The following is a 20,605-nucleotide window of genomic DNA, read 5'->3' on the forward strand; positions in this document are numbered from 1 at the left end:
GGCCTCCCAAAGTGCTGGAATTACAGGCGTGAGCCACCGCGCCCAGCCTGGAACAAGATTTCTAAAAATAAATCTAAGAACAGAAAATTACTGGCTTTGGTTCTGACAGAGAGCTAAGAAAAGACTTTCTGAAATGAACCAAGTTCCCGCTAACTGTTCTGGCTGAGTGGTCCTCCCTGAAACCTTGAGTTTTCTTTGTCTCTACAGAGACATTGAGCTGACATGGAAACCTATAGGTGTGGAATTAAAGCAGAAATAGAAGCATTGTTGACTTATGTCCCCATTAAAACTTAACTGACCAGAACTGAGCAAACACAGCAGAATTCAAGGTTATCCTTACCAAGTTGATGCAAGTTTTTGCTCATTGTTGTCAACATGTTATCACCAGGTTTACCATGGGGATGGGAGAGTGGAGATGTAGTTAATGTGTCATACATAGCTGAGGACTTGCAATGCTGGAGCCCGAAAGTTTAGAGGTATCATTTAAAGTGGCTCACAAGCAAGTATCCAATATTTAGGGGCCTACAGAGGCTCCTTAAAGAATATGCACATTTGTTCATGTGAATTGTGCTAAATCTCCCAGAAGAGCCAATGTTTATGATTTTCATGGCTGCCTTTGGATGTCTAAATGTGAGCACTTAGTTCCAGGTGCACACACTGGCTTAACTGCTGAGTCTGCATTGCTTATCTTACTTGCCACACCTAGAAAAGCCAATAATGAGCAATGCTGCCTCTCAATTATTGATACTAAGGTACTTACGGGTAGCCAAGTTCCATGAAATTATTCCAGGTCTGCTTTAGCACCATTATAATACCCATTTGCATACACAGATCAATAAGGCATCCACTAGGGTGGCACTGCAAGATAAGCAAACACAGAAATTCCAGAATCAATGGAGAGGAAGAAAGGGTGTCTGGTTTCCAATCTATACAAAGTTGCCCTAAGGCTGTTCAATGCAAGTCTGTTGGAAACAAGGAATGATGGGAGAATACAGACCTCTTCTAGTCTCCACCTGTTTATCAGCCTCAAGTAGGCACCTGGGTGTCCTGTAAATCTTCAACACACAAAGAAAAACAAGCCATTAGTGCTCTAGGTCCAAGCTTTCAGTGAATAGTACATTTAGTTTAGCACAGTCTCCAATGTGAGTGCTGCTACAATAAGTAGTAGGTCTGGGGGAATTAGGAAACCCTCCAGATCTGTCACAACCATAGCTTCTGGAATTCTCCACGGGACATTTCGCTTCTGGCCTTTCTGTCAGGCTGCCTAATGCAGAAGCCAATTCTTGCTGCTTGCTGTGGACTTTTAACATTTTCTGCTGCATATCAATTGCTCTGGCCTGTGTAAGCAGAAGTTTTACTCCTGGATTTAAACACATTTGATCTTTCTGAGTAATAGTCAATGCTGTTAAAAAAATTATTGAACTATTTTCCTAGAGATTTGTGCTGCTGGAATAGCTAGAAATGACGGAGAGACTGCTGTGTTGATCTCACCAAAACGCTATACCTGGCCCTTCCTGGGTTCCCATCTCCTCTGAAACGCCTCCAGATGTCAGGGAATTCACGCGACATTACCACTACACAGGGAATCTTTCCCAAATCCTCATGACTGCTGGATTTAAAAGTTACCCTGGCATCCCGTTTCTGCCCCTCTTCCTGTCAGGATGTCCTTCTCTCTTCAGGGAAGTCAGGAATCCAGAACATGCTGCAGCCCCCTCCCCGTTTTGTCACCTGCTGTCATAGGTGTGAAAGCCAGGGCCCTGATTCAGGTGCAGACAGAGGCCAGAAGTTTTCAATGCATCATTCACACGCGCAAACTATTTTCCTCTGCTTATCTTAGCAACAAAATGTGCACAGGCAGTTTTGAGTGGAGATGATTTCCCTGGGATGCTGGGTGGTTTTGACATTTGGGAAGGGAAGGGAGGAGGATGCTCTTCCCTTTTGACACTTTGTATAAATCACCCTAAGGGAGGGCTTCTCTGTCCCCATGGGTCAGTGACCTCTAAGTGTTCTGTCCTCAGCTTGGGGAGGTGTGCAGGAGTCAGGTTCTTACCTTCCGAGGAAGAATGCGATGTAAAATGTGGAGCTGTTCAGATTGACGAACTGAAAAAGAAACATTTTCAGGGTGAAGCTGTTCTCCCACTCAGACTCTGTGCGAGGCTGTTCTGTGGACAAAAGGTGAGCAGAGTTTGAAAGGCCGAATCTCATCCCCTCTCAACTCCCTCTCTTCCCCTCCCCACACACACAGGGTGGGGACACAGGAGTCCTGAGGAGGCTGCAGGAGACTCCAGTTTACCCACAGACGGCATGTGATGGAACAGAGCATCCATAGGATCCTCAAGCTCACAGACCAGACCCAACAAGGGTCTCATGGGAAGTGGCTATGGAAGAATCTGAGAGGACTGAATACCTAGACTGTTCCACTCTTACAGGATACCCGGAGAGCCAGCAGCAGAGACAGCCAGGCTGTCGAGGCCTCATTCCCAGTCCTGGCTCTCTGCAGTAGCCTTTTCTTTTCCAGTTAGTCTATGCAGGCTTAGTTCCTCCTAGCTCCAAGGAGTTCCTTGGTCTCAACTTCTAGTTCTCATATTATACCAACCTACCGCTTAAGAGGGAGTCAAATCCATTATCATAGAACGCTAAGAGCATTTGACTCCTTTGCCTTTACCCTTATCCCCCATTTTCCATTCTCATGGACAAATATCAAGGAGGTGGCATCATCTTTAGAGCTTTTACTGCATATCACCATCTGTGTCTTATAATTTCCTGACCTCAGTCAGGGGCCAATTCTCATCTCCACATATTTTAATATCCATAAAGCAAATGCTATCTGGACATAATGGTGTGAATCAAAATATGGATCCATTTGCCATCAAGACCAAACCTCCAGCTAGAAATCTCATGTCAAACGCACTTATCCTTTCATAGGAGCTACATTCTAGGAGCAAGCAATGTCTAAGAAAAGGTATTTAATACAATATCATTTTGTCTGCTTCCACATTCCCTGAGCTTCTAATTTCTCATTTAATACTTCACTTCATCAATTCATTTTCCATAAATTAGAACTCAAAATGCTTTCTGGGAGCATATCTGAGAAGGGAAGGGAGAATGAAAGAGAATCTGATTTAAAATGGCTTAAAATGTCAGTTTCAGGAAAGGCCATACTGTTGCTGAGACCCAAAAAGACACGGGATTCTTAAAGGGTTTTCTTAAAGGGTTTCACTTCTGCTACTGAACTCCTGGTTACATGGAAAGGTCTCCTGGTCGCCGGCTAGGTTCCCAGGTGTCCCCACCATGGATGGACCAGGACTGTAACTCCACTGGCATTTTTGCTAGCCTGGATCAAGCTACCACAGGGTACATTGTCTACCAATGGGCAGTTATCTCTTCCATGGACATAAACCTCTTTCTATCTTTTTGGGCAAGAACTGGTGGTGATGGAAGATTTCAATGACATTAAAAGAGATAAGGTAAAGTGCCTAGCTCTGTATCCAGCACATACAAAGTTTCAATAAATGCTATCTATTATCATAATGATGATTAAAAATAGGAACACTTTCGTGAGTTTTTTCTCCTCTGGACAAGCTTCTTATGGAATGCATTAAAGCAAGTTACGGATGGGAGCATGTAATTTTCTCAAACTGCATAGAGCACAATGACCAATACCTTGTTAATAAAATTGGGACAATTCCTTTATTTTGAAGATGCGATAAATCTACAAGTTATTACTGGCTACCAGATTGTTCTGGAGTGCAGTGGCATGATCATGACTCACTGCAGCCTTGACCTCCTGGGCTCAGGCAATCCTCCTGCCTCAGTCTCAGGAGTAGCTGGGACTACAGGTACATGCCACCATGCCTGGCTAATTTTTAAATTTTTTTGTAGAGATGGGTCTTGTTATTTTATCCAGGCTGGTCTTGAACTCCTGGACTCAAGGAATCCTCCTGCCAAGGCTTCCCAAAGTGCTGGGATTACAGACGTGAGCCACCATGCCTGGCCTTCCAGTCTTCAAAGAAACTAACTTTGCTGTGAGTTTATATACCATAAAAACTTGATACATTTTTAATTAAACACAAAATATAGGCAATAGCAAATGAACACTTTCCTAAATTATATTGGATACTTTATACAAATGCACTTTTGTAATGCTATTTTTTGTGCACAAACAGAAAATCTACCTTCAATTACATTAGCTCATGACAGATAATGTTTGTGACAGATTTTAAAGCTTTATGTAGAAAAATTACTAGATATATTTAAATTATTCTGTTGAAGGCAAACAAAACAATGTTGTATGAATTTGAAAATAAAGGGAATATTTCTTTCCAGCAGTATTAGAGAAAGGAATCTTTGAAACATACTTTCCAGACCACAGTACACTACTGTGAAATAAAAAAGATTCCACTCACCTAAATTCGTCAGAAGCAGGGCAACTTTTTCATAGAGCTGCAAAATAAATTTCACGCATTTAATAAATGAACTGCACTTGTTATAAAATCTATAATCACAAAGGAAATAGGTAATCAAATCACAAGTCAAAATAATTTCATTAAGCATCCATTGCTCAACCAATGAAAACATTGTGTATAGAAACCTCAGACTCTTGGAGTCCACTGGTAATAGAGATTGCTGTAATTTTCAGGGCAAGAAAGAAATGTACAAGGTCCTATCTAACTATTTATAAAATCTCACTTCTTATTTTGGGGCAAATAATTTTATGGCAACAAGGCTCGCTGCTATTCATTACCAGCTTTCTAGGCAATGCTGGGCAGTCATAATATTGCTGAGCTTCTGCAACTTGAATGTAAAATCTCTAAGCCCACTTCTGACAGTAAGATTCTGCAATCCTATTCTTTATAGACTGCTGTAAACTCTAGATTACAGCATTCAAAAACACTGAAGTGATTAAACATTACTGGAAATTCCCAGAGCTTATGGTATTCCACGTTTCCACTGGTGGACCAGATGCCACCTTAACTCACGCATCCTTAACTCACCCAGCCATCTGGTCAATAGATGGTTCTGAGGGTGGGGTATGTGTATGCATGTATGTATGTGTGTTTGTGTGTGCGTGTGTGCACTGAGGAGCAGAGAGTATACTCTAGGGTAAATCCAGCTCTAGGAGATTACCCAGAGTGGGTATAATTGAAAGATCAAGTGCTGTTTCTAAAACAAAAGACAATAAGTGAAAATGAAAAGGAAAAGTAGTTTAATAGACTGGAACGATATGAAGATTAAGAACACATTTAAAGTAGTGCAAACACACTGGTTAAAATTGCCCAGGCTGGAATGACAGCTTGAACATCCAGCAAGCTACAGGACTTGGGCAAGTTCCTTATCTCTTCTTCAGACCATCCTTTTCTTTATATGTGGCCAGGAAGGGTATTGAATTCACTGACCTTCCTGTCCTGCTTAATTTTTGAATTCTCTTATCTGAGATTTCTGCTAATTACAGAAATAAACAACATAATCTGTACGTATGCCTCCAAACTTTCAGCAACAACTATGGTTTGCTATATTAGGATATATTAAGATGGCCATAGGACCAAATCTTGTGTCTAGAAATCTCAGACTCTTGGAGTCCAACAGCAATGGAGATTGATGTCATTTTCCATAAGAAACCTTGTGGCATAGGTTAGTCATACCCATTTAATCATAAAAATAATATCCTCATAAACAACAGATAAGAACAGATGTTCTAATCAAATATATTTTAATATTACAACGTATTATGAAGGCACTGTAACATTCCAATTATTTGATTATGTAATTATCAGGGAAAGTTAATTTGACTGACGAGACAACCTTTCTCAAAAACACAATTCTTGATTAACTGGTTTATCTTTTGTATCTTTCACGATGATGTCTATTTGTCACAGTACCTCACTTTGCACACATGTCTAAAAGGCCCTTGGAGCTGAGGATATGCCTTTGTTACATGGGTGTGAACACTGAAAACATTGGAATTTTTAAAAAAAGGAACAACAGAAGAGTCAACATATGAGTAATATTAACCTTGTGAAAAATAAGGTAAAGCATACGGGGACACAGTAGGGATCCATGGCATCTGTGACTACTACATATATATGTTGAAGGAGAGAGATATATACATGGATATGGACTGTGAGACTTTGGACAGGACACAGGAGGGAAGGGTACACACACAGAGGGACTCAAGGTCGCTCAGAGAGCTCCACATAAGTGGTTTCTGGAAAAATGTCTGATGTCTCATTAGACGGTTGAGAGATAAACCACGGGAAGTTTGTTCTGCTAAGAGCAGCAGAAAGTCTAAGTTTCTAAACTAGATGCTGCAAATTCTGATTGTGAATATCTGTAACTGGCAGAAAGCTTTCTGATCTTATAGATATGTCCAAAAGGAAGCTACGTGTACTTCTACTTTTATCTTGTCAGTCTGATCAATATATGTGGACTTGCTCTGAAGCAAGCTATATTTTCTGGTTTACTTTTTTTTGGAAGATGAGGTGTGTTTTTCACTGTTTACAGTATAATTAAATATCTGATTCATATTGGCATGGCTGGATAAAAAGGATGATAATAACTTTTTAGTCTATTCCTGGGATATAGCCTTTGTTGGCCTATTTGGCTTGCAACCACCATATTGGGATGTTTTTTGGTCATGAGTGAAGCAGAACAGAATTGAGGTAATATGATCAAAACAAGAAATTCCATCCTACTCACTTCTATTCACTCTATCTTTGAAATATTTATTTTTCAAGACATGGAATAAAATGTAAACTACTAAGTGCCCCTTAACCAGCCATTAAGAGGCATAATATTTCATTAGGACTTAGATGACTTTTGTAAAATAATATAAATTTTATTTTTAAAGTACATACTGTATAAAAGTAAACACATATCATCAAATCCATTAGAAACTTGGCATCTGATAAAGATCTGTTTTTTTAGTTAGCGCTGGATGAATCTAGCAAAAAGTCAGAAATGGGATGTGTGATTTATAATAATTATATTATTTACAAATCAGAGTCTTTAATCTAGCTCTCAAGGTTTTTATATTTAGTTAATAAAAAGTATTAATAATTAATGTCTAAATAATGATTATCTTTGGAAGAAAAGTATGGTCAATATTTTAAGTAGTTGAAAATAATAGACAGCTGTAAAAAGTCTATATTGGATCATGATAATATCTCGCATTGAGTAATTTCAGAAGCCACTGGAGAATTTACTTCTGAACTGGTCAAAGATATATTACAATCATTAGTCTGTCATCCATTATGCTGATAGAAAGGACTTAAAATTTTTTTTTAAGATATTCTGATGAAATCATTCAAACTATATTACACATTTGGTTGCCCTCATAATGGAACCCGCGAAACTTCAGGGAGGAGGACAGGAGGGTAAATGTGTGTGCGGGGATGAGATGTCAGCAGAGATAGCTGAGGAGGGAAAGGTAACCAGCCCCTGCACAGAGAGGTCCTGGCTGATGCTGCTTTAAGAGTTCTTATGTACACTTTTTCTTTTCTTTCCTTCTCTTTGCTATGGCTTGTCATTCCCTGTTCTCATCAGTATTCTTGTGTTAGCAACTTTATGTTATTCTAGTTTGATGTTGGCTGAAAATCAGAGTACCAAAGATGTTCATGTTGTATCTAAAATAAATGAAAAATCGCAAGGGTCCCTAAGAACATGTGTTAGCTTTAGAGTGTGAACTCTACCTCATCCATGTTGGCTAGTCTGAAACACTCTGGGAGAGAAAAGATGTAAAATGTCTCGCAGCCTAGCTCCCAGCATATAGCAGGTGCTTTGTAACACCAGTAGCTACGTAATTTGGCCACTCCCTATGCTCCCGTCTTCATTTTGAATTTGTTTACTTCCTCTTATCTTGGCTGTGTCTTGAAGTAGAGATTGCTGGATCAATGATTTCTAGTTAAATGAAGTGTTTTACTCTGACAACACTGGCACCTGCTTGAAACATATGGGCAAGTGTATATTTACAGATTCGCTTCCTGTACATACGCATTTATTTCTTAAGAAGATATATAAATTAAATTTTAAGACATTGGAGGAAAGAGATGATAAGAATACAGTAGGCATTAATTCACTGCAGCCTAACCGGATGCAGAACATCTCACCTATGGCTGTTTGCTTAATTTCACTGGGAATCCGTCTCCACCTACAATATGTATTCCACAATTAATACTGAGACCACGTCCTGGTGGGGGGTCAAAAGGGAGAGGTACAGGGAGTGCTAACCATATACTTTCAATCTCCACTTGCTAAGCTGTCACACAAACATCATGTCAAAATGACCAGTAATTGCCCTTTTTTTATTACTTCTGAGTCTTGAAACTTTTTCCTAAAATAATAAAAATTTATTTTATTTTATATATATATATAAATACACATGTGTGTATGTGTGTGTGTGTATATATGTGTGTGTGTGTGTGTGTGTGTATATATATATATATATTTTTTTTTTTTTGAGACAGAGTCACTCTGTCACCCAGGCTGGAGTGCAGTGGCATGATCTCCGCTCACTGCAAGCTCCGCCTCCCGGGTTCACGCCATTCTCCTGCCTCAGCTTCCCGAAGTGCTGGGACTACAGGCGCCTGCCACCACACCCGCTAATTTTTTGTATTTTTAGTAGAGACGGGGTTTCACGGTGTTAGCCAGGATGGTCTTGATCTCCTGACCTCATGATCCACCCGCCTTGGCCTCCCAAAGTGCTGGGATTATAGGTGTGAGCCACTGCACCCGGTCAATAAAGATGTTTTATGTATTTTAATACTAATAATGAGCTACCTGCATTTAATTAGCTCATTGATTACTAGTTAACCAAGGAATCATAAATTTAATTCTTTGTTATTGGGTAGGTTGAATTCTCTTAGGAATCACTCAAGTTTAATTGGTTATGGAACTCAGGATTGTTTAAAGAACTAGAAATGACAAGCTAAATAGATAAACCTGTATGGATAACAGTATTAAATTAGTTGGCCTTTGGAAAATCTTTTTCCAATGATGTAAGCATTTCAGCTTTATGGCCCAGATTTAAGATGCAGTATAAATAAGGATAGGGGAACTATAATTAATTGAACATCTACTCCATGCCTAACAACTGTCCTTGGCACTCTATGTACAATGTTTGACTTATTTATACTACAAACCTTTAAGGTCAGCTTTAAAATTTTTTTTATTTTTCACAGGTCCTTGCTCTGTTACCCAGGCTAGGGTTCAGTGGTGCAATCATGACTCACTGCAGTCGTGAACTCCTAGGCTCAAGTGATCCTCCCATCTCAGCCTCCCAAGTAGCTGAGACTACAGGTGTGCCACCTGGCTAATTAAAAAAAAAAACTTTTTGGTAGAGATGTGGTGCTGGGATTACAGGCATGAGCCACAGTGCCTGGCCATATTTTTATGTATAGGTTGACCTCAGCGGCTGACCATGTCAGACACTACTTTTGTTCTACAAAAAATAGCAACAACAATTTACAGAGCATGGACAATGTGCCAGGCCCTGTTCCAGACCCTAGGGAATAACAACAGTGAAAAACAAACAAACAAACAAACAAAAATAAAGAAAAGGTTCTGCCCTTATGGGCCTACATTCCAAAAGAAATGGCAGATAATAAACAAAATAAATAGGTAAAATATATAGCATATTAGATGGTGATAAACAGTACAGAGAAAACGCAGGCAAGCAGATGGGAAATTGTCAGATAGCAGGAGTGGGCTGCAATTTAAAACAGAGTGACCAGGGAAGCATTTACTAGAGAAGTGACATTTGAACAAAGACTGGAAGGAGGTGAGGGACTAAGCGATGCAGACCCTGTGGGAGGAAAAGGCTCCAGGCAGAGAGAACAGCAAATAAAAAAGTCCTGGGGTGAGAGCATCAAAAGGACCTGTGCGGCTGGAGCAGGTAGGTGAATCAGGGTGAGTAACGGAAAAGATGAGGTCAGAGATGTTACACAGGCCAGATGAGTGAAAGCCTGTGAGGCCACTGTGTAGATGTGGCTTCGCAGGCTTTTACTGTGAGAGAGAGGAAAGTCATTACACCTTGTGAACACAGGGGCCATGTGAACTGACTTACATGTAAGAAGCTCTCTCTGGCTTCCATGTTGAGCCTAGATTGAAGGGAGCAATGTGGAAGCTGGGAGACCAGTTAGGAATCTGCTGCAATAATCTCGGTAAGAGACACTGCAGACTTGGACCAGGGTGGGACTTTGGGATGTGCAGAAAGGGATCAAATTCTGGATACATTTGGACAGCCAGAGAAATAGAGGAGTCCGGGAGAATGCCAAGACTTTTAGTCTGAGCAAGTACAATTAGGAAGGCTGTGGGAGGAGCTGATTCTGGAAGGAAGATGGGGAGTTGGGTTTGCAAGTGTTAGGTCGAGATGGTCAAGTAGGCAGTTTAACATGTGAGTTTAGGGATTCAGGAAAGAAATCTGGGCTGAAATATGCTATCTGAAAAAGCCTGGAAATCCACAAAAGCAATATGTACCAGCTTGAGGGTTTCCTTGCAGGGTTATATCAAGGAATGCTTTGGTTTTTGTTTGTTTTTGTGTTTTTTTGAGACAGGGTCTCCCTCTGTCATCCAGGCTGAGTGCAGTGGCCCTGTCACTGCTCACTGAAGCCTTCACTTTCCTGAACCAAGTGATCTTCCCACCTCAGTCCCACAAAGCAGCTGGGACTACAGGGGCACACCACCATGACCAGCTAATTAATTTTTTTTTTTTTTTTGGTAGAGACAAGGTCCCACTATGTTACCCAGGCTAGTCTTGAACTCCTGGGCTCAAACGATCCTGTGACCTCAGCCTCCCAATATGCTGGTATTATATGCATGAGCCCCTGTACCTAGCCAGGAATGCTTTGGATACTGTGTATCTTCCTATCACTGATAATCAAAAAGAAACGGGAACCAACATTGCAAAGCTGTGTCACAGGTTCTGAGTGTTCTAAATTCTTTGTCTAAATTTACTTAAGGAGTATACAATATTACCTTATTGGATAAATAAGGGAACTAATGTTCAGAGAGGTTATGTGCTTTGCCCAATCTTATACTGCAGAAAATCCTGGAGTCTAGATTTGAATCAAGACGTTTAAGCACCCAGACCCAAGTGCATCTTCATGCCAGGCACTTTGCTGCCAGGACATCAGTGCTATGAATGGCCCACCTCTCTGAGGCCAGATCCCCTTTAGCCACAGAAGAAAACTACCACTTGCAGCCCACACATTTTGATCCATTTGGTTAGCCACTGCAGCTCACTTACCACGTTCAGCAACATAATGATACAAAAGTTGATGCACACGGCAGTCCCTGTGGTTGCTACCTGAGAGTTATTCCTGATTAACGCCCACTTAAAGGCAGCGAAAGTGCTGACAGTCACCACCCGGTAAATGACGATCCCGAACACGGCAGCAATCACCACGCAGATCTGGCAGGAAGACAAGACACCCAGTGAACCCCTTGGTGGAATGTTACAGGAAGAGGATTCACATTCTTGGAACATCCTCTGATAGGAAAAGGAAGTAACGCCATGGCAGTACTGCTCAAGAGACCACAATCAAATGTACACTTTTCATTGTGGTTAATACTTTCTCTTGTCTTTTTCTATTTTCTTTCTTATTAAAATAAAAGAACTGCATTGCTTGAAAGTTGAGAATCTATGTAAGCTATGGGGTAACACTTTTTAATGCAGAATATACACTGAGCAGATGGACAAATATTCATATGGAAATCCTATCATGTCACTTTTGGGTTTAAAATTGTTTATTGGTTTCCTATTATTCTAGGATAAAAGCAAAAACTTTATGCAGCCTGCAAGACCCTCTCTAGCCCCTTTGGGCACCATTCTTCCTTCCTCTGGGGTCCCCACAGCTTCTCTCATTACATCAAATGGGTTAAGCACCCTTAATTGTCAAGACTATCCCAATCTCTTGCCGAACACACACATACACACACACACACACACGCACACACACACACACACATGGTCTAGTTAACACCTACTCATCCTTCCTCACTTCTCAGCTCAAATACCACTTCATAATAAAAGCTCTTCATGACTCCCAGACTATTTGTTGTTAGTGTTGTCATATGGTAGCCATACCATATGGGTACATCTTTTTTCAGGACACTACTTATAATTTCTGACAATCAGTTTGACTATTCTCAGTCTCCGCTTCTAGAAAGTAAGCTCCATGAGGACAGGGAAGGAGTCTGTTTTGCTCACATGGTTTCTACAGCACCTTAGCATAATTACAAGTGCATAGTAAGTGCTCGGTTATTTGCTGTTGAGTGAACCGTGTGATAGGTATATATCTTGTTAATCTGATAGTCACACAGACTGAAGCATGTTTCCCTGAAGATTTCATGGCATTTGAGAACAATACAGCATATCTTCTTTCTCTATGACATGCAGTTGTCCCTCAGTATCCTCATGAGGGATTGGCCCAGGACCACCCCCCAACACCATGATACCAAAATCCACAGATGCTTAAGTTCCTTCTATAAAATAGTGTAGTATTTGCATATAACCTGTACACAACCTCCCATATACTTTAAATCATCTCTATATTACTTATAATACCTGATACAATGTAAATATTATGTAAATAGTTATACTGTATTGTTTAGGAAATAAGTGACATGTTCAGTACAGCTACAACCAACCTTTTTTAAAAACAATTTCCATCTGTGGTCAGTTGAATTCATAAATGCGGAACCCACAGAACACACAGGGCCGACTTTAATGCAAATCTGAGACTCCAAAAAGTTTTGTGACTTTCATTAGGTGATTCATCTAATATTAACATGTTTTAGAGACCTTAACCCACTTAATTATCAAAGGCTAGACTTTGAAGCCAGGTCTCAGGAAGGCCTCTGCTGATTTAGAGATTCCTTTCTTCACAAAAGTATTCCTGGTTTGCACAAAATTTATTTTCTGCTTACTTTTAAGGGAAATATGTTCTAAAAGCTCAATAACAAGTCCTAGCTCAGACTGGCCAAAATAACAATAAAATAAACAAAAACCTGTCCAGATCTTAATTGTAGTGCTATTGATCAGGAGACAGGTAAAAGCTATGCTGAAATTCAGGCAAGGATGCCAATAAGGTAGGATGGACAGCTGGCTGGATTCAAAGTCAGAGGACAGATCAGAGCCTTAGCTGAGCTCTCACCCAGCAGTGTGACCTTGGGCAAGTTTGTCCTCTCCATAGCTCCAGCCTCATGTGTTCCAGATTCCCCATTCATAGAACAGGAAAGCTTAATCTATGTCTATGAGTCTTTGTAAGAAACAATACAATAAATATGAATAAGTACATAGAAGGCAAAGCGTGACACAAATGCTTAAAAGCAGTATCTGTAGACAGGCATGGATCTGATTCTTGGCCTGAGCCAAAGAGTCTGGGTAAGCTGCCCAGCCCTTCATCTCCCCAGTTTCTTCACTGGCAAAAGGGAGTAGACTGTCTGGATTTGCTATAGTCTTGTCCTTCCTACTCTAATGGTCTAGGCATATATTTACACACTCATCATTTGAAAAAAGGAAAGGAGGATCCTAATAGTCCTTTATTTTTCTAAAATGACATTTTAGAAACATCTGCATATGTTTTGTTCAGTAATTAACAGTGTTAAAGTTAAATTAATAGTGTTAAACTTCATTACTAAGACAGATTTTTAGGAAAAGCTAGAAATTCAGGTCTGTTTTTCAAACTGACATGATCATTAGTGAGCCAGGAAATTAAGTTTAGGAGACTAATATGTCACTAAAAATATACTATAATAAAACAAAATCAGAGCTCATGCATATTATAAAGGTGAGCACTGTTTTACTTACACTGTTTTATACATCTATTTGCTTGGCATATTCAGGGTTATGACAGAGAATATATTTCTTACTGTATGGGCATGGTGAAAAGTTTGAAAAACACTGCTGTAGATCCTGTCTCACATTTTTTACTTCTTTCAGCATCACATAGTAGAATATGGCAAGAGGAAAGAACATCAGATTAGAGGGTCTTGGCTCTTAGCTACTTACTGGCTGACCTTGGGCAAGTCCCATAACCTGTTGGAGTCTCAGTTGTTCCATCTGCAATATGGGGATAGCAACACCATCCCTGACCACCAAACAAAGTTACTGTGAGGAATAAATAACAAAGTGCAAAAATATTTTGTAGAACTATGCAAATACCCAGTATGATTACTGCTATTATGCTATAGGTTTGTACTTTATGAAACAAAAATTTTTTAAAGTTTCAAACCATAAAAAATATTCCAGATGCAGAAACGATAAGTCTGCTGCATTTATCTGTAAATGCTTGATAAGGTTCTGGCTTTCCAGAAATTGGATTCATCCGCTCTTTCTTGGAATACTTGGCTTCAAACTGGGGTCGTATTTCTTCCTAAAGGACAAGCAGACACATTTTAATGCACTAAAGAGATGCAAACACGGTAAGAAAAGAAATATCATTTTACCCCACCATAAAACAGAGTCAACAGCTGCCACACTAATCAGTCAACCAATGAAGTCGACTTGGCTGCCCAGGCTTAAATGTTTGAAAATTGGCCACTTGAAGAAAATCTAGAGTGAAGATCAAGATTTACTATCATCAAAAGCAAAGAAATTTGGGCTAACAGTTACATTTATCTGTTATCTTATAAAACTATGCTTGAAGAAAAAAAACCCTGAGAATGGTATTTTAAAAGGGACAAGCTGTCTTGTCCTAATAGTTTGGAACAACTAATAAGCTTTTACTTTTATTACCAGAGAGTGATAAGAAACACCAGGACAAAGAAGCCTTCTCTACAGGAAAATGTTCAAAATCCATTTTGTAAGTTATAATGACAATATAATTCTTAGTTTTCTCCTGCAATTTTTTTTTTTTTTGCATTTTTAGATTTAGTTCACTAAAAACATGGTGAATCTACTTTTTAATAAGTTCCTATAGGAGTCATTCATCTTTAACCAATAGACTTTAGGTATAGTCTTAATTCTTAATTGAAAACAACGTAAGCACCTTTCAAAACCAGTTGAAATCAAGGTTCCTCCAATTCTAAATCAAACTGAGATTTTATTCATTTAGCTGAGCCTCCCGAATGTGAAAAGCTTCTGACTAAAAAGCAATTATGGGATTAGGAAAAGGCAATTAGCAAGAGGGGACACTGATGTGGTTCCCGTTAATTAAGCATGCATTATGTTTGAGAGTTTCGGGAGAGGATGGTAAATGAGCAGAAACCCTGCTGAAACAGAGATTGAGTTAATCCAGGCAGAAATGGTCAAGATTTGGATGAAGGTACTGACAGAAAGCAAGGAACGAGCTGACAGAAGAGAGGTCACAGCGAGTGAGCCCAGTTTGTTAGCCACCTGCCCATGTAGCGTGAAGGGTAGCCTTCACATGGCTCAGCCTGGCTCCTGCCACTGAATTAGCCTAAGGCTGGACTTCCCTCAGGGGCAGGTCACGGGTAAGATCAGCAGGAGATACATTAGGAGCAGGCTCTGACTTTCACTCATTTTAGGCAGTTACACTTGAGGAGATAAACACAGCAGACCTAGAATTTTCTGCTTCTTTGGGAAAATTTCAATTTAATAGGCCATAAGTGTCATCAAGAGCCCTTGAGCTAGTCATCCAAGAACTGAGGTCAATCATGGCTGTGTTCCTGGATGTTTCTGTCCATTTTCATACTGCTATGAAGAAATACCCAAGACTCGGTAAGTTATAAAGAAAAAGAGGGTTAATGGACTCTCACAGTTCCACATGGCTGGGGAGGCCTCACAGTCATGGTGAAAGGCGAAGGAGGAGCAAAGACACATCTTACATGGCGGCAGGCAAGAGGGAGCATGTGCAGGGGATGTCCCCCTTATACAACCATCAGATCTCATGAGACTTATTCACTATCATGAGAACAGCACAGGAAAAACCCACCCCTATGATTCAATTACCTCCCACCAAGTCCATCCCCCAACACATGGGGATTATGGGAGCTACAACTAAAGATGAGATTTGGGTGGGGACACAGCCAAACCATATCACTGGGTGTTATAGGCCAAATTGTGTCCTGCTTCCCCCAAATTCATCTGCTGAAGTCCTAACCCCCAGTACTGAATGTGACCATATGTGGAAACAGGTTTTTTTAATAGAGATAATTAAGTTCAAATGAGGTCATTAGGATGGACCCTACTCCAGTATGACTGGCGTCTTTATAAGAAGAGGAAATTTGGACACAGAGACACCCAGGGGGAAGACGATGTGCAGACACAGGGAGAAGATAGCCATCTATAAGCCAAGAAGAGAGGCCTAGAACAGATCCTTCCCTGATTGTTCTCAGAAAGAACCAATCCTGTTGACACCTTGGCTTGGACTTCTAGCCTCCGAAACTGTGAGCACGTAAGTTTCTATTGTTGAAGCCACCCAGTCTGTGGTACTTTGATATGGCAGCCCTGACAAACTAATGTGCAAGGTTGCCCCAGAAGGTCTGCAGCGAGTCTGGGTTTTTCTGCACAATAAGGTGGAAACCATGGGCTAGAAGTGAGGCATTTCCACAAGCAATCCCAAGCTGGGAACGGCTACGTATGTAGGCTCCTGTACAAAGGTATGCAGAGTGAGAGGACAATTCAGCACTCCGCACTTTTTATCAGGGGCTGGGAAGACAGAAGGCTCCAGACTTATAAGGGATACGTACGTTCCCCAGAAGGGTGCCCACATCAGGGGCCCACCACAAATGCCAACAATGATTGTAGACTGGTTTGGTCAAAGTTACTCAAATAGGGCCACACTTTACAGACAGAAGGGGAAAATTTAGTCCCACTTCTTTTCATTAGAGATTTTTAAAGTCCAAAGGTGAAGTAAACTGCCCAAGGTGATTTCCAGGAAAAAACATTTTCCATCCCACTGGGAACTGTTCCCATGAACACATGTAACCAGAAACAGTAGAATGGCACCACATAAGAGGAAGCTCTGAATGCAGCCCTGCTGCTACCAATAGGTGTCATAGCCTGGGAAGCTTCTTCAAACCTAGAATATATACATATATACACACACACACACATATACACACATATATATATACACACACACACCCCTAGAAACTAGAAAAAAATGTGTGTGTATATATATACACACACACACACATATATTTATTTATTTGAGACAGGGTCTCTCTCTGTCACTCAGGCTGGAGTGCAGTGGTGCAATCTTGGCTCACTGCAATCTTCGCCTTCTGGGTTCAAGCAATTCTTGTGCCTCAACCTCCCAAGTAGCTGGGATCACAGGTGTGTGCCACCACACCCAGCTAATTTTTGTGTTTTTAGTAGCAATGGGGTTTCACCATATTGGCCAGGCTGGTCTCGAACTCCTGGCCTAGAGACACAGGGAGAAGATGGTCATCTATAAGCTATCCTCAAATCCTCCTCCTGGCCTGAAGTGGTACCCCCGCCTTGGCCTCCCAAAGTGCTGGGATTACAGGTGTGAGTCACTGCATGTGGCCTGGAGTATATTTATAAAAACATGAGAGAAAGCCTTATCAGGAGAACAAGGATTGCTGAAAATTCCAGTATCATGTATCAAAACCTCCTGTTGTACACCTTAAATACATTCAAAACCAAACCAAACCAAACCAAAAAACTACCCAAACATGTTCATGGGAGAAGGGGGACAGGCAGCCATTCAGGAGGCATAGTTTGAAGAAAACAAACAACAACAAAAATACCTCTCAAAATTACTTCCCCCACCAAGCCTACCACAGGGCTAAAATTCACATCATTCATATTTCTGAAAGATTCCTTTTGACACATGAAAATATACACATGTGTTCCCTTCAAGCAAAACACATTAATAGCCATGATCACATTACACATATATGAGTAGTTTATCTGATTTACTGACACAGCAAGGCTCTGAGGAAATGAGACTCAGGAGGGGTAAGAGATAATGAACGAGAGGGAGGAGAGCGGGGCTGAGACCTGGACCAACTGTCAAGGGAAGCAGGATCCAAGAGGGGACCGTGGTGACCACGCCCCGTGTAGGTACTTGAGACTTCCAACAGGAATGGGGGCAAGAAGAGAGTATCAGAACCAGACAGGTCAGGAGGAGCACGATGGACTGGCCTAGAAGACACTAAGGGAGAGTGATGGGACTGAGCCTGGCCCTCCTTGACAGTTTTGTCTAGAGCTGGCCGTCCATTTAGCCACGTCCCCTAAGGTAGCCGCTTCAGAGTAGATTCTCCTCAGCACTGAACACTTGGTAGCATACTTCAGAGCCTGTGCACACCTGGGCACTGTCCTGGGTGCTGCTCACAGACGCATTGCCTTGGGGTAATTCTCTTGGAAGGATTGCTTCCATGTACCTGGAGATGTCAAATGAATGCTCTTTTTCTGCTGAAGTTAAAGAAAAAAGGATGATTTTTAAGAAAACAAAAACAAAAACAACGACACCACCAATTCTTCTAGTGCCTCTACCGACAAGTGGAATTCTTCACTTAATCAAGGGATTTCATTCCACTAAGGAATCAAAAATTTAAAAAAATTGTCAGTCCCTTTTTCTACTGCTTGACATTTTCTGAAAAGGCAATTGAAAATGCTTTATGAGCACACCTAATTTCCGTCACAGAACAGAGAGTGACGATTCGCGGGGCGTCATGTGGTTCTGGGTGATTGGCTTTTTAAAACATTCTGAGGTAAATGATACGAACCTCCTCTTCTTCCCAGTCTATCAAATCCCAGTCATAAGCAATTACTGCTCGCCGTCTTTTCCAGAACTCCAGGAAAACTGTTGCTGGAACAAGCAGAGGAAGACAAAGACATTTTTGAATAAAAGTAAAACAAGGCTCTTAACTGTGTCACTGAATAATGAAGCCATTGCCAAGAATGACAGTTGTCAGTGTAAGCATCCTCGAATATCAGAATTTCCAGCTAAACTTCATTTCACAAGGACTACTTTCTGAGAATCACTAAGCTGGTGTCAAACATAATGAAAAATGAGAGATTTCACTTAGAATTAAATTAAGCTGATTTACAAGTTCAGGCAGAACAGACTTATTAGAATGACAAATTCTTACATTCTGGGATGTCAGGATTCAGAAAACTGGATTACCGACATCTATCTAATTGATAAGGATTCATTTTTATTTTATTTTATTTTTTCTATTGCCTAAACATGGGTAAGCAAGCCCTTATTTTTTAAAGTGAGAGGCAGGTAGGAGCAGGAAAGTCAAAATGAAACTTGACAGTTCACATGTAATTGGTAGTGATTTCCTGTCCCTTCAAATCCTCCTCACAGCAAATACCTATGTAAAATATATTTTCCTGTTTCATTGGAAGGAGTCCTGTTGTTTCTCTTTTCTCCAAACCATCTCTTTGTTGCCACAGTGAGGATAAAAGTGGGTAAGTCTATTAAGAACTTTCTCCAGCAAGTGGGAGGTGGCTGGCCTCCCCATGCAGAGAAATCTGGGAGTTATCTTCATTCAGCCAAGGTAATATTCTACTCAATTCCATAAAAGCATATCAACTTAAATGAATTATTGAGCATCATGCAATAAAAGTGAGAGAGAGAGAAAATAAGACAAGACACACTCCTGCTGCCTCGGAAGGCACAATGCAAATGCAGGGGCACACACACACACACGCATACAGACACACACACGCTCCCTCCCTCACATTTACTCTGAGAATGACTATAAGGATATAACAGACACACCCTAGGAGAGAGAATGGGTGGATATTTCTCTTATGGGCTTTGTCATGCAGTTAGACTTACAGAAGGTAAAAATAAATTAGATATTAGGAATCCATTTCATGAAGGAAAGTAAGTATGTACATGGCCATGTCAAAAATATAATTACTTTCTTCTTTTCTATTCTCCCTTGTTCACACATTACCTCCTCCTTAGTAGTATTCAGACACTGAAGACATATTCTTAAAATAAGTAGCTAGAAAGACAGCATAGAGTGATAGATAAGAGTTCTTGGGCATGCAGCCTAGACAGTCCTAAATTTGAAATCCAGATCAGATACAAGCTGTGCTACTGTTGGCAAATCAATTAACTTTTCAAAGCCTTAATTTCTGGATAAGCAAAAGAAGGAGGGTAATATAGGTCCACAATCCCTTATCTGCAATGCCAAAATTCAAAATGCTCTAAAAATTTTAAGTGCTTTTCCCCCTGAGTTTGGCACAAACTCATCTGGTGGCAAGCCCTGACCTGGACTGATGTGAGGCTACATATAACCTCTATTTATTACCCTTAGTGAGACTTTTCATGTATTAAAAGCAGCCATACTAATGTATTTGAGTACATTAGTATGTACTCCCCAGGCCTCCTGGGACATTTAATAATATATGGTATATTCAGTACCTTTCTAAAATCTGAAAGATTCTGAGTAGTTACAGTTATTAAGGAAGATACACCTAAAATAATCAAATGTCTTATTCTGGAAGATAGAAATTAAAACAAATATATGTGTTTATTTGTGTCAACGCTGAGCAGCTATTTTCGACTGGAGTCCTTCCAGTGAGTCTGGCTGCCTCAGGGATCCCCAAAGCCATCCCCAGGTTTGATTTACTAGGAAGATTCACAGGACACAGAATACAGTTGTACTGATGGCTAAGATTTATTACAATGAAACACTATAAAGCAAAATCTGC

General features: G+C 40.5%; 1 protein-coding gene across 3 annotated transcripts in view; it reads right to left on the bottom strand.

Annotated features, from left to right (window-relative positions):
- Positions 1 to 20,605, bottom strand: part of ANO4 (anoctamin 4) — a 425,382-nt gene that overhangs the window by 30,930 nt on the left and 373,847 nt on the right. For all 3 annotated transcript variants that reach the window (XM_011966635.1, XM_011966636.1, XM_011966634.1), the window contains 7 exons: positions 18,658 to 18,740; positions 14,232 to 14,372; positions 11,243 to 11,407; positions 4,407 to 4,443; positions 2,051 to 2,162; positions 998 to 1,055; positions 761 to 858 (listed from right to left, as the gene is read on the bottom strand). In XM_011966635.1, the coding sequence (XP_011822025.1) occupies positions 761 to 858; positions 998 to 1,055; positions 2,051 to 2,162; positions 4,407 to 4,443; positions 11,243 to 11,407; positions 14,232 to 14,372; positions 18,658 to 18,740 (694 nt within the window). The remainder of the gene's footprint in view (positions 1 to 760; positions 859 to 997; positions 1,056 to 2,050; positions 2,163 to 4,406; positions 4,444 to 11,242; positions 11,408 to 14,231; positions 14,373 to 18,657; positions 18,741 to 20,605) is intronic.

This window comes from Mandrillus leucophaeus, unplaced genomic scaffold, assembly GCF_000951045.1.
Source record: "Mandrillus leucophaeus isolate KB7577 unplaced genomic scaffold, Mleu.le_1.0 Scaffold768, whole genome shotgun sequence".
NCBI lineage: Eukaryota > Metazoa > Chordata > Mammalia > Primates > Cercopithecidae > Mandrillus > Mandrillus leucophaeus.